Source organism: Pseudorca crassidens, chromosome 12 (genome assembly GCF_039906515.1).
Source record: "Pseudorca crassidens isolate mPseCra1 chromosome 12, mPseCra1.hap1, whole genome shotgun sequence".
Taxonomy (NCBI): Eukaryota; Metazoa; Chordata; class Mammalia; order Artiodactyla; family Delphinidae; genus Pseudorca; species Pseudorca crassidens.
Genome location: NC_090307.1, coordinates 4,733,803 through 4,746,465, shown reverse-complemented (window position 1 = coordinate 4,746,465; position 12,663 = coordinate 4,733,803). Strand labels below are relative to the sequence as shown.

Genomic DNA, 12,663 nt, shown 5'->3' with positions numbered 1-12,663 from the left:
TTTTAGAATTCTTTATGCAACTGTCTGGTCAAGACATGTTGCTTATAATTGATGTGTCCATTACTTGAATTCTCTTGTAATTATAGTCAATAAGTCTTGTAAATGTGTTGAAGCTCACTAAAAGCACACAAATTCAGGAACAGAGTAAGGCTAACAATTTAAAATAATCAATGTAGGCATTTCAGCACTTAATTTCCCTTGTGTGTTGATAGCTGATCATTCTTAATCCATTAAGATTTATTTAGTCGTTTACAATGCAAAATAGGTTTGCACTGGTCACTTGTGCCATTTGAAAATGTCCACCAGGTTAAGTGCAGAATGTAGTCCATTAGTCTTCCTTGGCTATATGTATTAATTGCATTTAAAATCAAGTTAATGTGGATGTGAAAGTGAGGTAACTATCAATATGTGACAGAGTAACCCTACTTATATAAGTTACATCATTGATTGTAACATTTAGTAAAAGTTAGCATACTTTTTAACATCTCCTGTTGGCTTATCAGCAAGTACATTTTTATGGTGTTCTGAGGCACCGCAAAGAGCTCTCTTCCTGAGTCCCCAGTGCCAGCCGACATTTCAATTTTGCAAGTCATTTTTTGCGGGGAGGTTGCTCTCCAGGTTTTAATCCAAGGCTTCTTTGTTGTTGTTGTTGTTTTCTTTTGTTTTTTTTCCTGGGGGCATCTTAAAAAGAATTGCTTCTCTGATACTTTGCTTATGTCCATGAAATAGTAATTCAGGGACTGTTATTAATGGTTAACTGGAAAAGGGCTTATTCTTCCAATCCCTGTTTTCATATTTTGTGATTTACTATATGTTTTATGTAACCTTTTCTTCCCCTCCTTAACACGATAAAAGCAGCACTTGAAGAAACAAATGAGTTTTGGTTATCGAGGATTGTGGGAAAAAAGCCTCCCAGAGTTTTCCTGAGTGCTCGCTGGTATGAAGCCATCCACATGACCAGAAAGTGCAGCGTCTCCTTTCCCTTTGCGTTAGTAATACAGGAAAAGCTGTTCATTTTCTCTCCGGCATTGTTCTGGTAGTTAGAGCTTTAATTTCCTATACCAGAGGTCATTAAGTCGGAAGACTGTCTGAAGCCCTTAACTTCCTGTTCAGAGCGTGCTGGTCTCTGGCGCTATTTGGAAATGTCCACATGTGGGAGAACATTAGGGCTGGTGGTGTTTGTACCTTAATAAGTGACGGTTTAGAAGCCAGAACAGCTTGGGAAGAGGCGGTTAGGGGGAGTTAGTGCGTTGAGTTTAAGCGCAGTGAGGGCAGGGCCTCTGCTTTGCTCACTGCTTCACCCCCATGTGGTGCTGGCTTTCAGTGCTGTTTGTTGAATGAAGGAGTAAACAGCTGAGCAGAGGAACCAGTGAAGTGTTCAGTGTAGGGAGGATTGTGGAGTGGAGAAGCATTAATTAGATAATGGGTTGTATCCATATTACTTGATTCTTTAAAACCTAAAGTCTTCTTATGATTTTTTAAGTGTCAGTGTCACGTCCATGTATACATAGCAGTTGGCAGTGAATGAAGTTGAGGAAGGCCAGTGCAGGTCTGAGAGGGAGGCTTTGTTTTTAAAGTCTTTGGAATTATTTAGGTAACATTGTGAGGTGCCAGAAAGCTAGAGACCCTCTTTCATTTTTCCCTTTCAGAAAACCTCACAGGCCAAATTAAAACAAAACAAAAACTACTGAGGGTAATGCTGTCTCATGGAGTGGGACTATTTAAAATAATATTGACAGTTTGTAATAATCTCAATATGCCTGAAAGACAAATTTAGAAATATGTGGTCTTACAAATTTTGCCTTAAAAATACTATGCCTGGATTCATTTTGGAATGGGCCTAGCAGGCTTAAAAATGGAAACGCTGTCAGGAAAAAAAATGGGACATTTCTTGTTTTCTTATACAGAAAAATGTTACCCCTAGTCCCGTAGTATTAGAATTTTTATGGCCAGGAAGGAGATGTTAACACATCTCTGCATGTAAGATACAAAAAGTAGTCAGGGCCTCCGTGATTTCTACATGGAAACAGTCAACAGGGTGACTCGTGGATGTGTTGTCAGCACACCAGCAGTGATGGCTGAAACCCGAAGGAACTGCGGTTTCCACCAGGGAGCCACGGACAGTCCACTGAAAGCGCTGAAGGTCTGTGTCCGGCCCCCGTGGCCCGTGTGCTGCCACACAGAGGAACTCACACCCTGTAGTGCAGAGCGAGCACACAAGGGCTTGAGTCACGAGATATTTTGGATCCTTTCACCAAAATTGTAATAATACACGTGTTGAGAGAGCTTTATCTTCTTCGTTTAGAGTCCTGATGTTATTGTTGATTAATAATTTCCTAATTACCTTTAGTGCAGTTTAATTTAAAGTACAGGTGAATTGGTTCTTCTCACTGTTTTCTTTTACAAGTCCCTTTATAGAATGCTGTGTCAAGATGAAATGTTTCAAAGTAGTGATAGGCTTAGTTTTATCAGAATCATTTAAATAAACTGTAGTCTCTAATGTGACTGATAGAATGTGATTGCTGTAAGCCGCAGTCTCAACCTGCTTTTGACATTTAAACATATAAAGCTGACGAGATACAACCATTCAGGTGCTAAATATATTTTACCTCTACTTCTAACAGTAGAAATGGAAGTATTAGAAGATCTGGCTTCATTGTCTCTGCACTGTGAAATATTCAACTTTGCCTGTGCTTAGTACTGTTGACTTTTTTATTTCTGTTAGAAGATTAAAATTAAATGCTTCACTTTTTTTGTCAGCTTTTGGGAATTAAATTGAAATTTAAGACTCAAAGTTTTTACTGAGCGCTTCAATTTCAGCACAGTATTCTTGGAGGATTTTTTTTCAAGGGCATTGCGCAAAGTTCCATTGATCAAAAATGATTTACTGCAACTTTTTTATTTGAGCTCTTTTTGTATATTTATTAAAGTCCACATATTTCATATTCTGTCTAACTGTATTAGAAGAGGTACTTCACCAAGTAGGTACTAAACATGCTATGAAAAATTTGGAAACATTGTACCAATTTTAAACTGTGTTTTTTAAAATGATTTTATTTCCTTGAGGATTTAAAGGTTAGAATTAGAAAATGGTATATATGTGTTACACTTTGAAAGAGTGTTGCTTCTTGTTAATATGGGTACTGATTATCAATTAGTAACTATTTTCCAGTTAGAATCTACCTATTATTGACAGTAAGTTTGTGGACTCTTGAAATAATTTTGTCTCCTCATTTTTTGAGTATAGATTAATCTTATTTCTTTATGAAATAAAAAAATTGTTGGTACTGTGCCTTTTATGTTGAAATGTTCTTGAAATCAACAATAGCCATAATGTCAGTAATTCTGATTTGCTGAATCATCACAGATTTTTGGCTCTAAAATGATCATAAAAGCAAATAATTTATCCACTATATATTCTTATATTGTATGGTATTGAAAGAGTAATATTGTGAATAATTTGGGATGTTAGAAAAAAAACTGAAATATTAATGTGAAAAAATTCAAAGCTGTAGAAATATGAGGGAACGGGGATGTGGCCACTGAGAAATTTATTTGATAATAAATATATTTTTAAAAAACATCAGCTACTCTGTATGCATTTATGTTTTAAAAATGTTCCATTTAAAATGTTAAATGACTTTTAAAACTATTTTTGTGAATTGTAAGAAAAATATTTGAAATTATGTAGCTCATCTCATCTGCTTAGTACTGCTCAGGTGTATCACCTTTGACTTTAAATTTTAGAAATGTTATTGAAAGTTAGAAATACTCATTGGAACATTAAAGTCTTCTTGGTGGAATAATTGTGGAATGCGTGTCTGTTCAAGTTAGAAAGGAATGCAGGTATTCCATTTGGGGGACAGAAATTTGTAATTAGATTATAAGTATGATTTAAGATCTGGGCCTCTTTTAAAACTTTATCAGTAATGTATTATTCAAATTCAAATCATACTTTATGTTAAATTTATTTAGGATCAAAACCATTCAAGTGCAAGATATGCCATTTTGCAACAGCTCAGCTTGGCGATGCCAGAAACCATGTCAAAAGGCACCTTGGGATGAGGGAATACAAGTGTCATGTCTGTGGGTGAGTAAATTGAAACCGTCTCTACCGTGGTGAGCCAGGAAGCATGTGCAGGGTATCCATTGTTTCAGAATTCAAAACTGATAGGAGTAAGAGTGGCTAAAATTATGCATGCGTATCCTTCTTTCCATTGTTATGGTAAATTCCTTAAACACAGTTATGACATTCTTCTCCCACTTCTAATCCTGTACTGAAGATGAGCAATTTTATGGGCTACAAGGTCAATTTGAACCTGTAATCTGTAAATTGACTAAATTATAGGATGTTCATTCATATTGCCAGAGAGAAGTGTAAATTCCATTTAAAGACATAAAAAAATACATAATATAGCTTCAGTATTGTATATGTATGTTTTTTTTTCTTTTGCTATACCGCTTTAATTTTAATCACATTAATGGCTCTTTGGATACATTGGACACATTCTATAAGGAAAAAAGCAGAAAAAGATTTAATTTCAGAGAACTGATTATTGCAGGGATGAAGCTTAAAAAACCAGTGTATAATGTAGGTTTTTGTGTAACGTTATTTCAAAACTTGTTTTTTTCTGTTTTAGTTAATGGCTCTTTCCTCTAAAGAATCATTCACAATGTTTAATTGTCACTCAAATGTGTTGCATTTAATAGGAAGCAATGAGACGCCTTAATGCAACACTAATTAATTTAGCAGAAATGTTTGAAAGGTTTTAAAATGCCATGGCATCTATGGTATATCATAGGACATTCAGAGCTGGATTTTAATACCTTACTTCTGATTAAAAGTATATTTTAATGCTGTTATGCTAGAGAAATTAACTAATAAGTGCATCGTATAAAAACACTTTATGTGAAACCTGAGGAACCTGCAGTTCTTATGGTTAATTCACAAAACACTTCGGATTTAATTAAATTATGCAATGCGTACATGTTTTTTATATATATATATATATATATATATATATATATATATATAAAAAACTCTCCCGTTGCGGAGCACAAGCTCCGGACGCGCAGGCTCAGCGGCCATGGCTCACGGGCCCAGCTGCTCCGCGACATGCGGGATCCTCCCGGACCGGGGCATGAACCCACGTCCCCCGCACTGGCAGGTGGACTCTCAACCACTGCGCCACCAGGGAAGCCGCGTACATGTTATATTAAGTTTATTTTTTCAGTGGAAGATTCTTCTGGTTAGCACTACTGTGTAAATATCTTTTAAGTCAAAAACAGTTTCTGTTTTTTAATGGACTGTACATTTCATCCCAGGATGCAGTTGCATTTTTTGACCCTTAAGATAGTTTTACAAATAACTTTGCAAGCAGTTTTATTAACCATGGCCTGTGATTTATTCATTGGCAGAATTGATGGTTCAGTGACTTGGAGCTAAAGTAAATGAAGATGAACCTTTGCCCTGAAGCCCCCTGAACATCAGTGGGAGAATGAGTTTTGTTGCTACTGATTTTAGCTGCAAGGGTCGAGTGCCACATGGTTCATTTAATTGCTCCAGGTCTCGGAATTTTAAAAGATACCTCATTTATTGTTTTTACCATGTGAGTTATAGGATAGAGGAAGGCCCTGACTCCAATGAAAATTTGTGCTATGACAATAAGCAGTTTCTTCTTTGTGTCTGCAAAATAAGGAAATAATTTTTGCATACTATGTTATTAGAAACCTAATTCCATTCATTTTTTATTAGCGTTACCAAAACCTGGAAAGAGAAGAAGAAACTTTCAGAGAGCAGTTTCTGACACATGTAGCGTCAAAAACAATGTCTGATTGATTGGCTTTGGTTGTGTGATTTGAGCAGTGCACACTTGCTTAGCTCATTGCTTAGCATGTACAACTGGCATGTTGCACTAATGGTTTATATAGTGATTCCCAAGTAAAGAATTATAAGTACATATAGCTATGTTGAGTTTTATATGGCTGTCAGAGAAGTCTACGTGTGTGTGTGTATACATAGAAAAATCAATCTGGATTCTCAAATTGTATCACTTAAAATTACAATAGTCGTTGAATTTTATTTGAACAAGAAATAATAGTTCTCTTAATTTTTTATGTGAAATTTGATTTAAAAGTCACATAACAGTTACTTGTACAGGGTAGATATTTTTACAGTGAAGCTAAAAGTTCTGAAGAATTTCAGTAAACTGCAGAATGCCTATCGACCTATGTAGTTGACACAGAACAATAATGAGTTAAATACCCTTTAATGCTAAAGAAAAAGTATCATAGGTTGTTCTGTATTCCATGTGTTTCAAAGGGATAGAGCAGAATGTAGGTTAAAAATTAAAGTAAAAAACGTTAAAAAAAAAAAGAGAGAATTGGCTATCAGATTAGTGGCAGTAGAGAGCACTGGTACATTAACATGACTGACAATGTCAATTCATTATCATTGATGGCTAAATAATCTTAGAAATGCTCAGTGGACCTATTAGTTCCTGAACATAAGCAGCTTATGCTGCATTTCTTCATTAGCTTTAATTGCTATAAATTTTACCTTTTAAAAAATCATGCTTTAAAAGGTGAAGTGATCTTTCAGGAACATTAACTCTATAATTTTGTCACAAACAGAAGGTCTTGCACTATGTTTTGTTTTCTTCAGTAGTTAGTATCTTAGTGTCTGTTTTAGAATTTTACTAATAACCCCTTCACTGTTTGAGTTGTAAGAAATAAACGGTTTTTCAAACAGTTCTGTTAGAGTAATAATATATGAAAACAGTGGGGCAGGCACATTTTTGAAGTGAAATTATTACTCACAGTGTTGTACTATTTTTCCTTAGTTACCTCTTGAAAAAAATCTTATATTCTATGGTGAAATTGATGAAAACAACAAACAGTACATTTTGTTGAAAAGACATCAGTATTAATGTTTCAGTTTATTTGTAATTGTATGACTTCTTTTTCATATCTTTAAGATTTTAGATGCTCATCAAATATGTATCATATATTATTTACTAAGGCTTAATTTAAGGGTTGTGCATTAGCTACTCCTTTAATAAAAACTGCCTTTTAAACTTTTATTTCAGTTGTTTGAACCTACACTGATCTTCTTTGAATTTTTAAGCTCAATTTTAAGATCTCTCTGTCCCCCTCATCGGCAAATCTAGCCACAGTATATCATGGATTTGAGTCATTTGACCAAAGAGGCTGAATGTATTGTATTCGATGTCTAATTCCTAATGCTAGCTGGGATTCAGAATTCAAGATTTAAGTTTTGTTTACCCATGGTTTACATGCTTTATGTCAGGGTATAGGTTTCAGAAATGTATTGCTCTGCACTCCCTGTTTTAAGAACATGTTATAGATAACTTCATTTAAAAGCCTTTCATTTTACTTTCACTTTTAGGAGGAGCACTTTTTGAATTACAGTTTCTTAATGTTTTTCTTACTTCTGAGCATGACCCCAAGAGGAATTTTATAGAATATAGGTGAATTTATATTTAGCACTTGTTGGATAGTTAACATGAAAATGTGCTATGGGTCGGACATAGGGCTTAGTGGGGGAGAAAATAAAAAATAATAGAAAACACCTTATATAGAAGTTAATAATTTTGTTGGGAACATATGTTTAAAAATAGGTAAACACATTTTTCCTAAGTCCGTGATCTTTACCTTTGCTATTTTTCGTAGTCAAGAACTTAAAAATCTCAGTGGCTGAAGAACATCATTGTGGAAACCATGTTTTGTTAAATTCATTTACATTTATTTTAGTAATCTCTTCCTCCGTGTGTGTACACACATACACACACACATTAGTGTATATATAATACTCTCAGTAATAAATAGTATTTAAGCAGTGCTGTGTTTTAGTGTACAGCTTAATTAGCAGTCGTTTCATTTGTTGATCTCAGTTTCATGAGATTGTTTATCTCATGTTCATTATCCCATCGTACAGAGTAAACCTGAGAGTAAAAGTATTTTTAGTGATGGAGTTAAATTATGGGCTAGTAATGGTAGACCACTGTTTCCTTCCTTTAACTGTACCTTTTCTTTATTTCTCTGCTTTTGTAATATCTGTTGTTTTAGTTACTGATTTTAATTTGTACTTATTTTTTTTCTCTCTAGGTTGTTTTCTCTAGCATGTGATAGCTGTAACTTCCAGCCCCCAGCCACTTTTGTTTTCTGCTTTTGCTCAGACTTACATTATTCTAAAAAATTGCTTGCACTGTATTTTATTTTAATATTCTGGTATTCAGTCTCTTGCGCGCTCTCTCTCTTTTTGGTCTCTCTCTGTTTCACTTTTCTCATATTAAAGTGTTGTTTTAAATAATTTTATTATTTTTCCTCATTGTTCTTTATGTGTTGATAATTTATTGCACTTGAGTTGTTACAGATTGAACATGTTAGTATCATAGAAATAAGTGCCTAAAAAAGAGAAGATTTTATTGTCTTTCCATTAGGGTGAGAGGGGTAAAATTGATCTTCTTGGGTTATGGTTTTTTTTTTCATTACTAGTTACTACAAAAAAAGACTAAGTAGAAAATTAGTAAGTAGCCTGTGAGTTCAGTAAACCCGGGAAATGATACTTAACTTTTGTATGCCATTATTCACAAAAACCCCAGTATGCATGATTTAGGGGTTATGTTATTTTCTGACCGCTTTCCCTGTGTCTAGTCTTGAATCTTGTATATAAACAGTTGAGTAGTACTTACCTAATCAGGAGAGAATAGGGCATTTACTAAATCTGTCACCTCTGGGTTCATGAAAAGATTCTAGACATTTTCTATTGTGTATTAATGTGCTTATGAACTGTTTATTCTTAGTTGGTTTAAGAAACCTTAAGTAGAAAGTTACTAATGCAGCAAAACTCTTTTTGTGTGTGTGTGTGGCATTACCTAGTTTTTGTGCATTAGAAGGGATCTCTATGTAGATGATTATAATGTCACTTTCTGACCTTTGCAGCTTGAATAATTGTAAATCATTGCTTCATAACGTGTCAGAGAATGTCTGTACTAGGCAATTAAATGGCAGAATATAATAGACCAAATTATTGCCTGTCATGTTTTCAACAACACAGTTAGTATTTGAGTTACACTTAATCATTACGTGCATTAGCAACTTCATTGGAATCCAGCTTCAGGCTGAGCATGAAATACATTACATTATTTAAACCTCTAATGGTACAAGTCATTTATTTGTGTTGAAGTGTACAACATGCAGAGTTTCATAAAGCAAGGAACACTTGAGAGCTTAATTTATCCAAATCAAAGTCTAAATGCAGATAAACACAAGTGGCAAAAATTAGTAATTTTTATAGGCTGGAAATATTTAAAAATACATGGTTGTGTGTAATTTTAGGCAGCAGGAATAAATTAAAATCACTATTTTTAGTCTGCTCTGAGAATTAAAGCTGTGTATACCTAAATCATTAAGAGCACCATGGGATTGCATTTTTAGCTGAACAATTAATTACAGCCATCATATCTACAGATGTATCCAAATAAAATAAGTTTTTGGTTCGGCTGGTTGTTTTGGTTAAAGAGACATAGAAAAAAAGACATAGATAGAAAAAGTTTGTTTTATATCATGTCATAAATTATGCATGTAACAATATAAAGGGCAGCATCTCTCAATTTTATAAAAAACATCAAAACTAACATTAAAATACTCTTGTTATAAAGGATGTGTTACATATTTTATCTCTATAATATTTTAATGCTTTTTGTTTAATGGTATATTTTTGTCTTTAGTTTGAAAATTTAAAAATCCCACATAATGCTGACTGTCTCTCTTCCTGTCAGTGAGGAGTACCAAATGTACATTGTTAGTTTATTCTTCTGATGTTGAAGTCCTTGAAATACCATTTAAATACTGAATGGATGTTATTTTATATTTTTTATAAACAAATGACTTTTTATTTTGAAAATCTAGGAGATATCTTGGTTATTATATTAAAATAAAATATACTTTTTCTCAGATACGATTGTAGGATATTTTTTAGTGAACTGCTTTGTAAATCCAGGAGAGAGTCGGGGGTATGGTTAGGATAACGGGGAAGAAACAGAAGAAACTGTTTTCCGCCTCTCCTCACAGGGAGAGGAGGGCATCTTCGTCACCACCATATCCTGTGCTCCTTTTTTGTGATAGAGTTTTCTTGAATTTTTGCCTTGGAAGAGTAGGGTCATAGATTTATTCCAAGGCAGTAAGTGTGATCAGCTCATAAGAAAATAGAAATAAAATACACATTGTCATTTGTTGCTGTTGTAGTTGAAAACACTGGCCTCTGTCTCTAAGGTCTTTTCCAGTGAAAAGGTCTTATCTCAGTGACTTAAGTAATTTTTGCTTTATTTTTATTTTAAAATGTTCCATGGTGACTTTAAAATGCTATTGTGGAATCACAGGATTCCTTAGCCCTCCTGATCTCAGGAGTGAAATACAGAAGGGCAGCTACTCCTCTGGTTTCCTTGGCCTGTCCTGTGATTTTTTTTTTTATTTTTATTGTTAACCTGTTTTCTCCCTCCGTCTTCCTGTTCATGTGTTTCTGAAAGTCCTTTACTTTCTACAGGGTTTTGCTCTTTGATTTGTCTGAGACTGAATAGAGGAGGTGTTGGAAATGTAGATACGAGGGAAGTACAACCATTGATTCAGGTATTCATTCATTTCCCATTGGGCAGATTCTTGACAGTTTCCTCTTCAAGTAGGCCCAGGTGGTGCAACGGCCCTGCGGTCACGTGCTCCAAGTAGGAGAGACAGACTCAGAGGCAGACTACAGGGGAAAGAGAGGGGGATGGTGGTCCACAGAGGAGGGGTGCCCAGCTCTGCTTGGGAGCAGCAAGAAAGGCTTCATTCAGAGGATGGGTTTGAGTTGTTTCTCGAAGGATGAGGAGGTATTTATACACAAGGCAAAAAAGGACACTTTTTTATTAGAGGGAACAAAAGAGCAAAAGTAGTGAAGTATGGAATAGCATGGCATATTAAGAACACTGCGAGAAATTCCTGGAGTTTTAAGTGCTTAGAAGGGGTGAAGCGGGGGATTTTTTTAATATTAAATATTTATGGAGCATCAGTATGTGCTGTTAGTCTTTAGGGTTAAAAGATCAAAATGATATCTGCTGCAAATGGATGGAGAAAGCTCAGGTAAAGAAATGCCCAAGTCTTTTCTGACTCTTGTTGCCGATTCAAAAAATATTTCATCAGCTAGGTAGCGTGATGTGAAGGTGAGTGGGGGTTAGGCAGGCAGCCAGGGGCAGCCCATTCCAGGCAGGGCTTTGGGGAGGTTCAACCAGGAGCATGGCGAGTTCAGGAGCCACAGGGACTTCAGCTCTGCCTGAGGTGGGACTGTAAAGGAAGGCGCAGGTGGCAGGGCCGGATCACAAAACTGTGCCATGCTACGGTGCTGAATGCTGGCCTTTTCCTCTGCTTTCCATCACTTCTTTTTTTTTTTTTTTTTACATCTTTATTGGAGTATAATTGCTTTACAATGGTGTGTTAGTTTCTGCTTTATAACAAAGTGCATCAGTTATACATATACATATGTTCCCATATCTCTTCCCTCTTGCGTCTCCCTCCCTCCCACCCTCCCTATCCCACCCCTCTAGGTGGTCACAAAGCACCGAGCTGATCTCCCTGTGCTATGCGGCTGCTTCCCACTAGCTATTTTACGTTTGGTAGTGTATATATGTCCATGCCACTCTCTCACTTTGTCACAGCTTACCCTTCCCCCGACTTTCTTCCTAGTTTTCTAGACTGTGAATAAGCAGTGAAGGGAGGAAATAGAGAGCCTGGCAGGAAGTGAATTACTACTTCAGAATGAAGGGGCATGGGGATTGGCCGTGGGGAATTATTTTTAAGAGAATTTCATTGTTCACAATTTTAATTAGGAATGCTGTTGATTGTGGATAACTGTAATGGATACAGGTTAATACCGGTTCCATATAACCTAATGTAGCATAGTTCCAAATGATAATTACAAGGACACACAGTTATGTGGCCATACTGCAGATGTCCACATGCAACCGGTACATTGAAAACGGACGTTAGAGTTGTTTCCATACACAGTTCATCTGGCAGGGCAATGTAAATTGGGACAGGAAACCATCAATTAAAGAAATATATATATATATATATATATATATATATATATATATATACTGTTTCGTAATGGGTATTATTCTCCTACTTCTTAGTCCTTGGGTATGTAAATGGTTTCTGTTTCTATGGGTTCTGTCTCCATACCCATTGTTCACTTTCACTCATCCCTGGAGCTCCTTTATTCCCCTCGCTGCGACTTGCTTTAGCATTTTACCAAGAATGAGTATAAGGTCTTTGTTATCTACATATTTAGAGCGGCAAGTAAGAACAGTTCCAAACACTGTTTAATGCTACTCTGTAGGTATATGAATTTTTAGAAAATTATTTTGGGTTTGCTGTTCCCTTTCAATTTTAAAAAGTACTGTTTAGTGCTGAGGAGCTATAGGAGTATACTGAGCTGGACCAAAGGATGGTTGTTTTGAAGGACTGATAAGGGGTTAATTAGCATCATAAATACACTGTCAGCTTTACATGTGGTTCATGAGGAGCTAGAAGATTCTTCCTATAAAATCTGGCTAAATGTAAGATCTTCCCTCCTAATCTATTTTAGAAATGCTATTGTAAGTGAAA

At 35.5% G+C, this 12,663-nt stretch overlaps 1 protein-coding gene across 2 annotated transcripts in view; it reads left to right on the top strand.

Annotated features, from left to right (window-relative positions):
* Positions 1-12,663, top strand: part of ZNF407 (zinc finger protein 407) — a 480,028-nt gene that overhangs the window by 30,522 nt on the left and 436,843 nt on the right. For both annotated transcript variants that reach the window (XM_067698828.1, XM_067698827.1), the window contains exon 3: positions 3,976-4,090. In XM_067698828.1, coding sequence (XP_067554929.1) covers positions 3,976-4,090 — 115 coding nt within the window. The remainder of the gene's footprint in view (positions 1-3,975; positions 4,091-12,663) is intronic.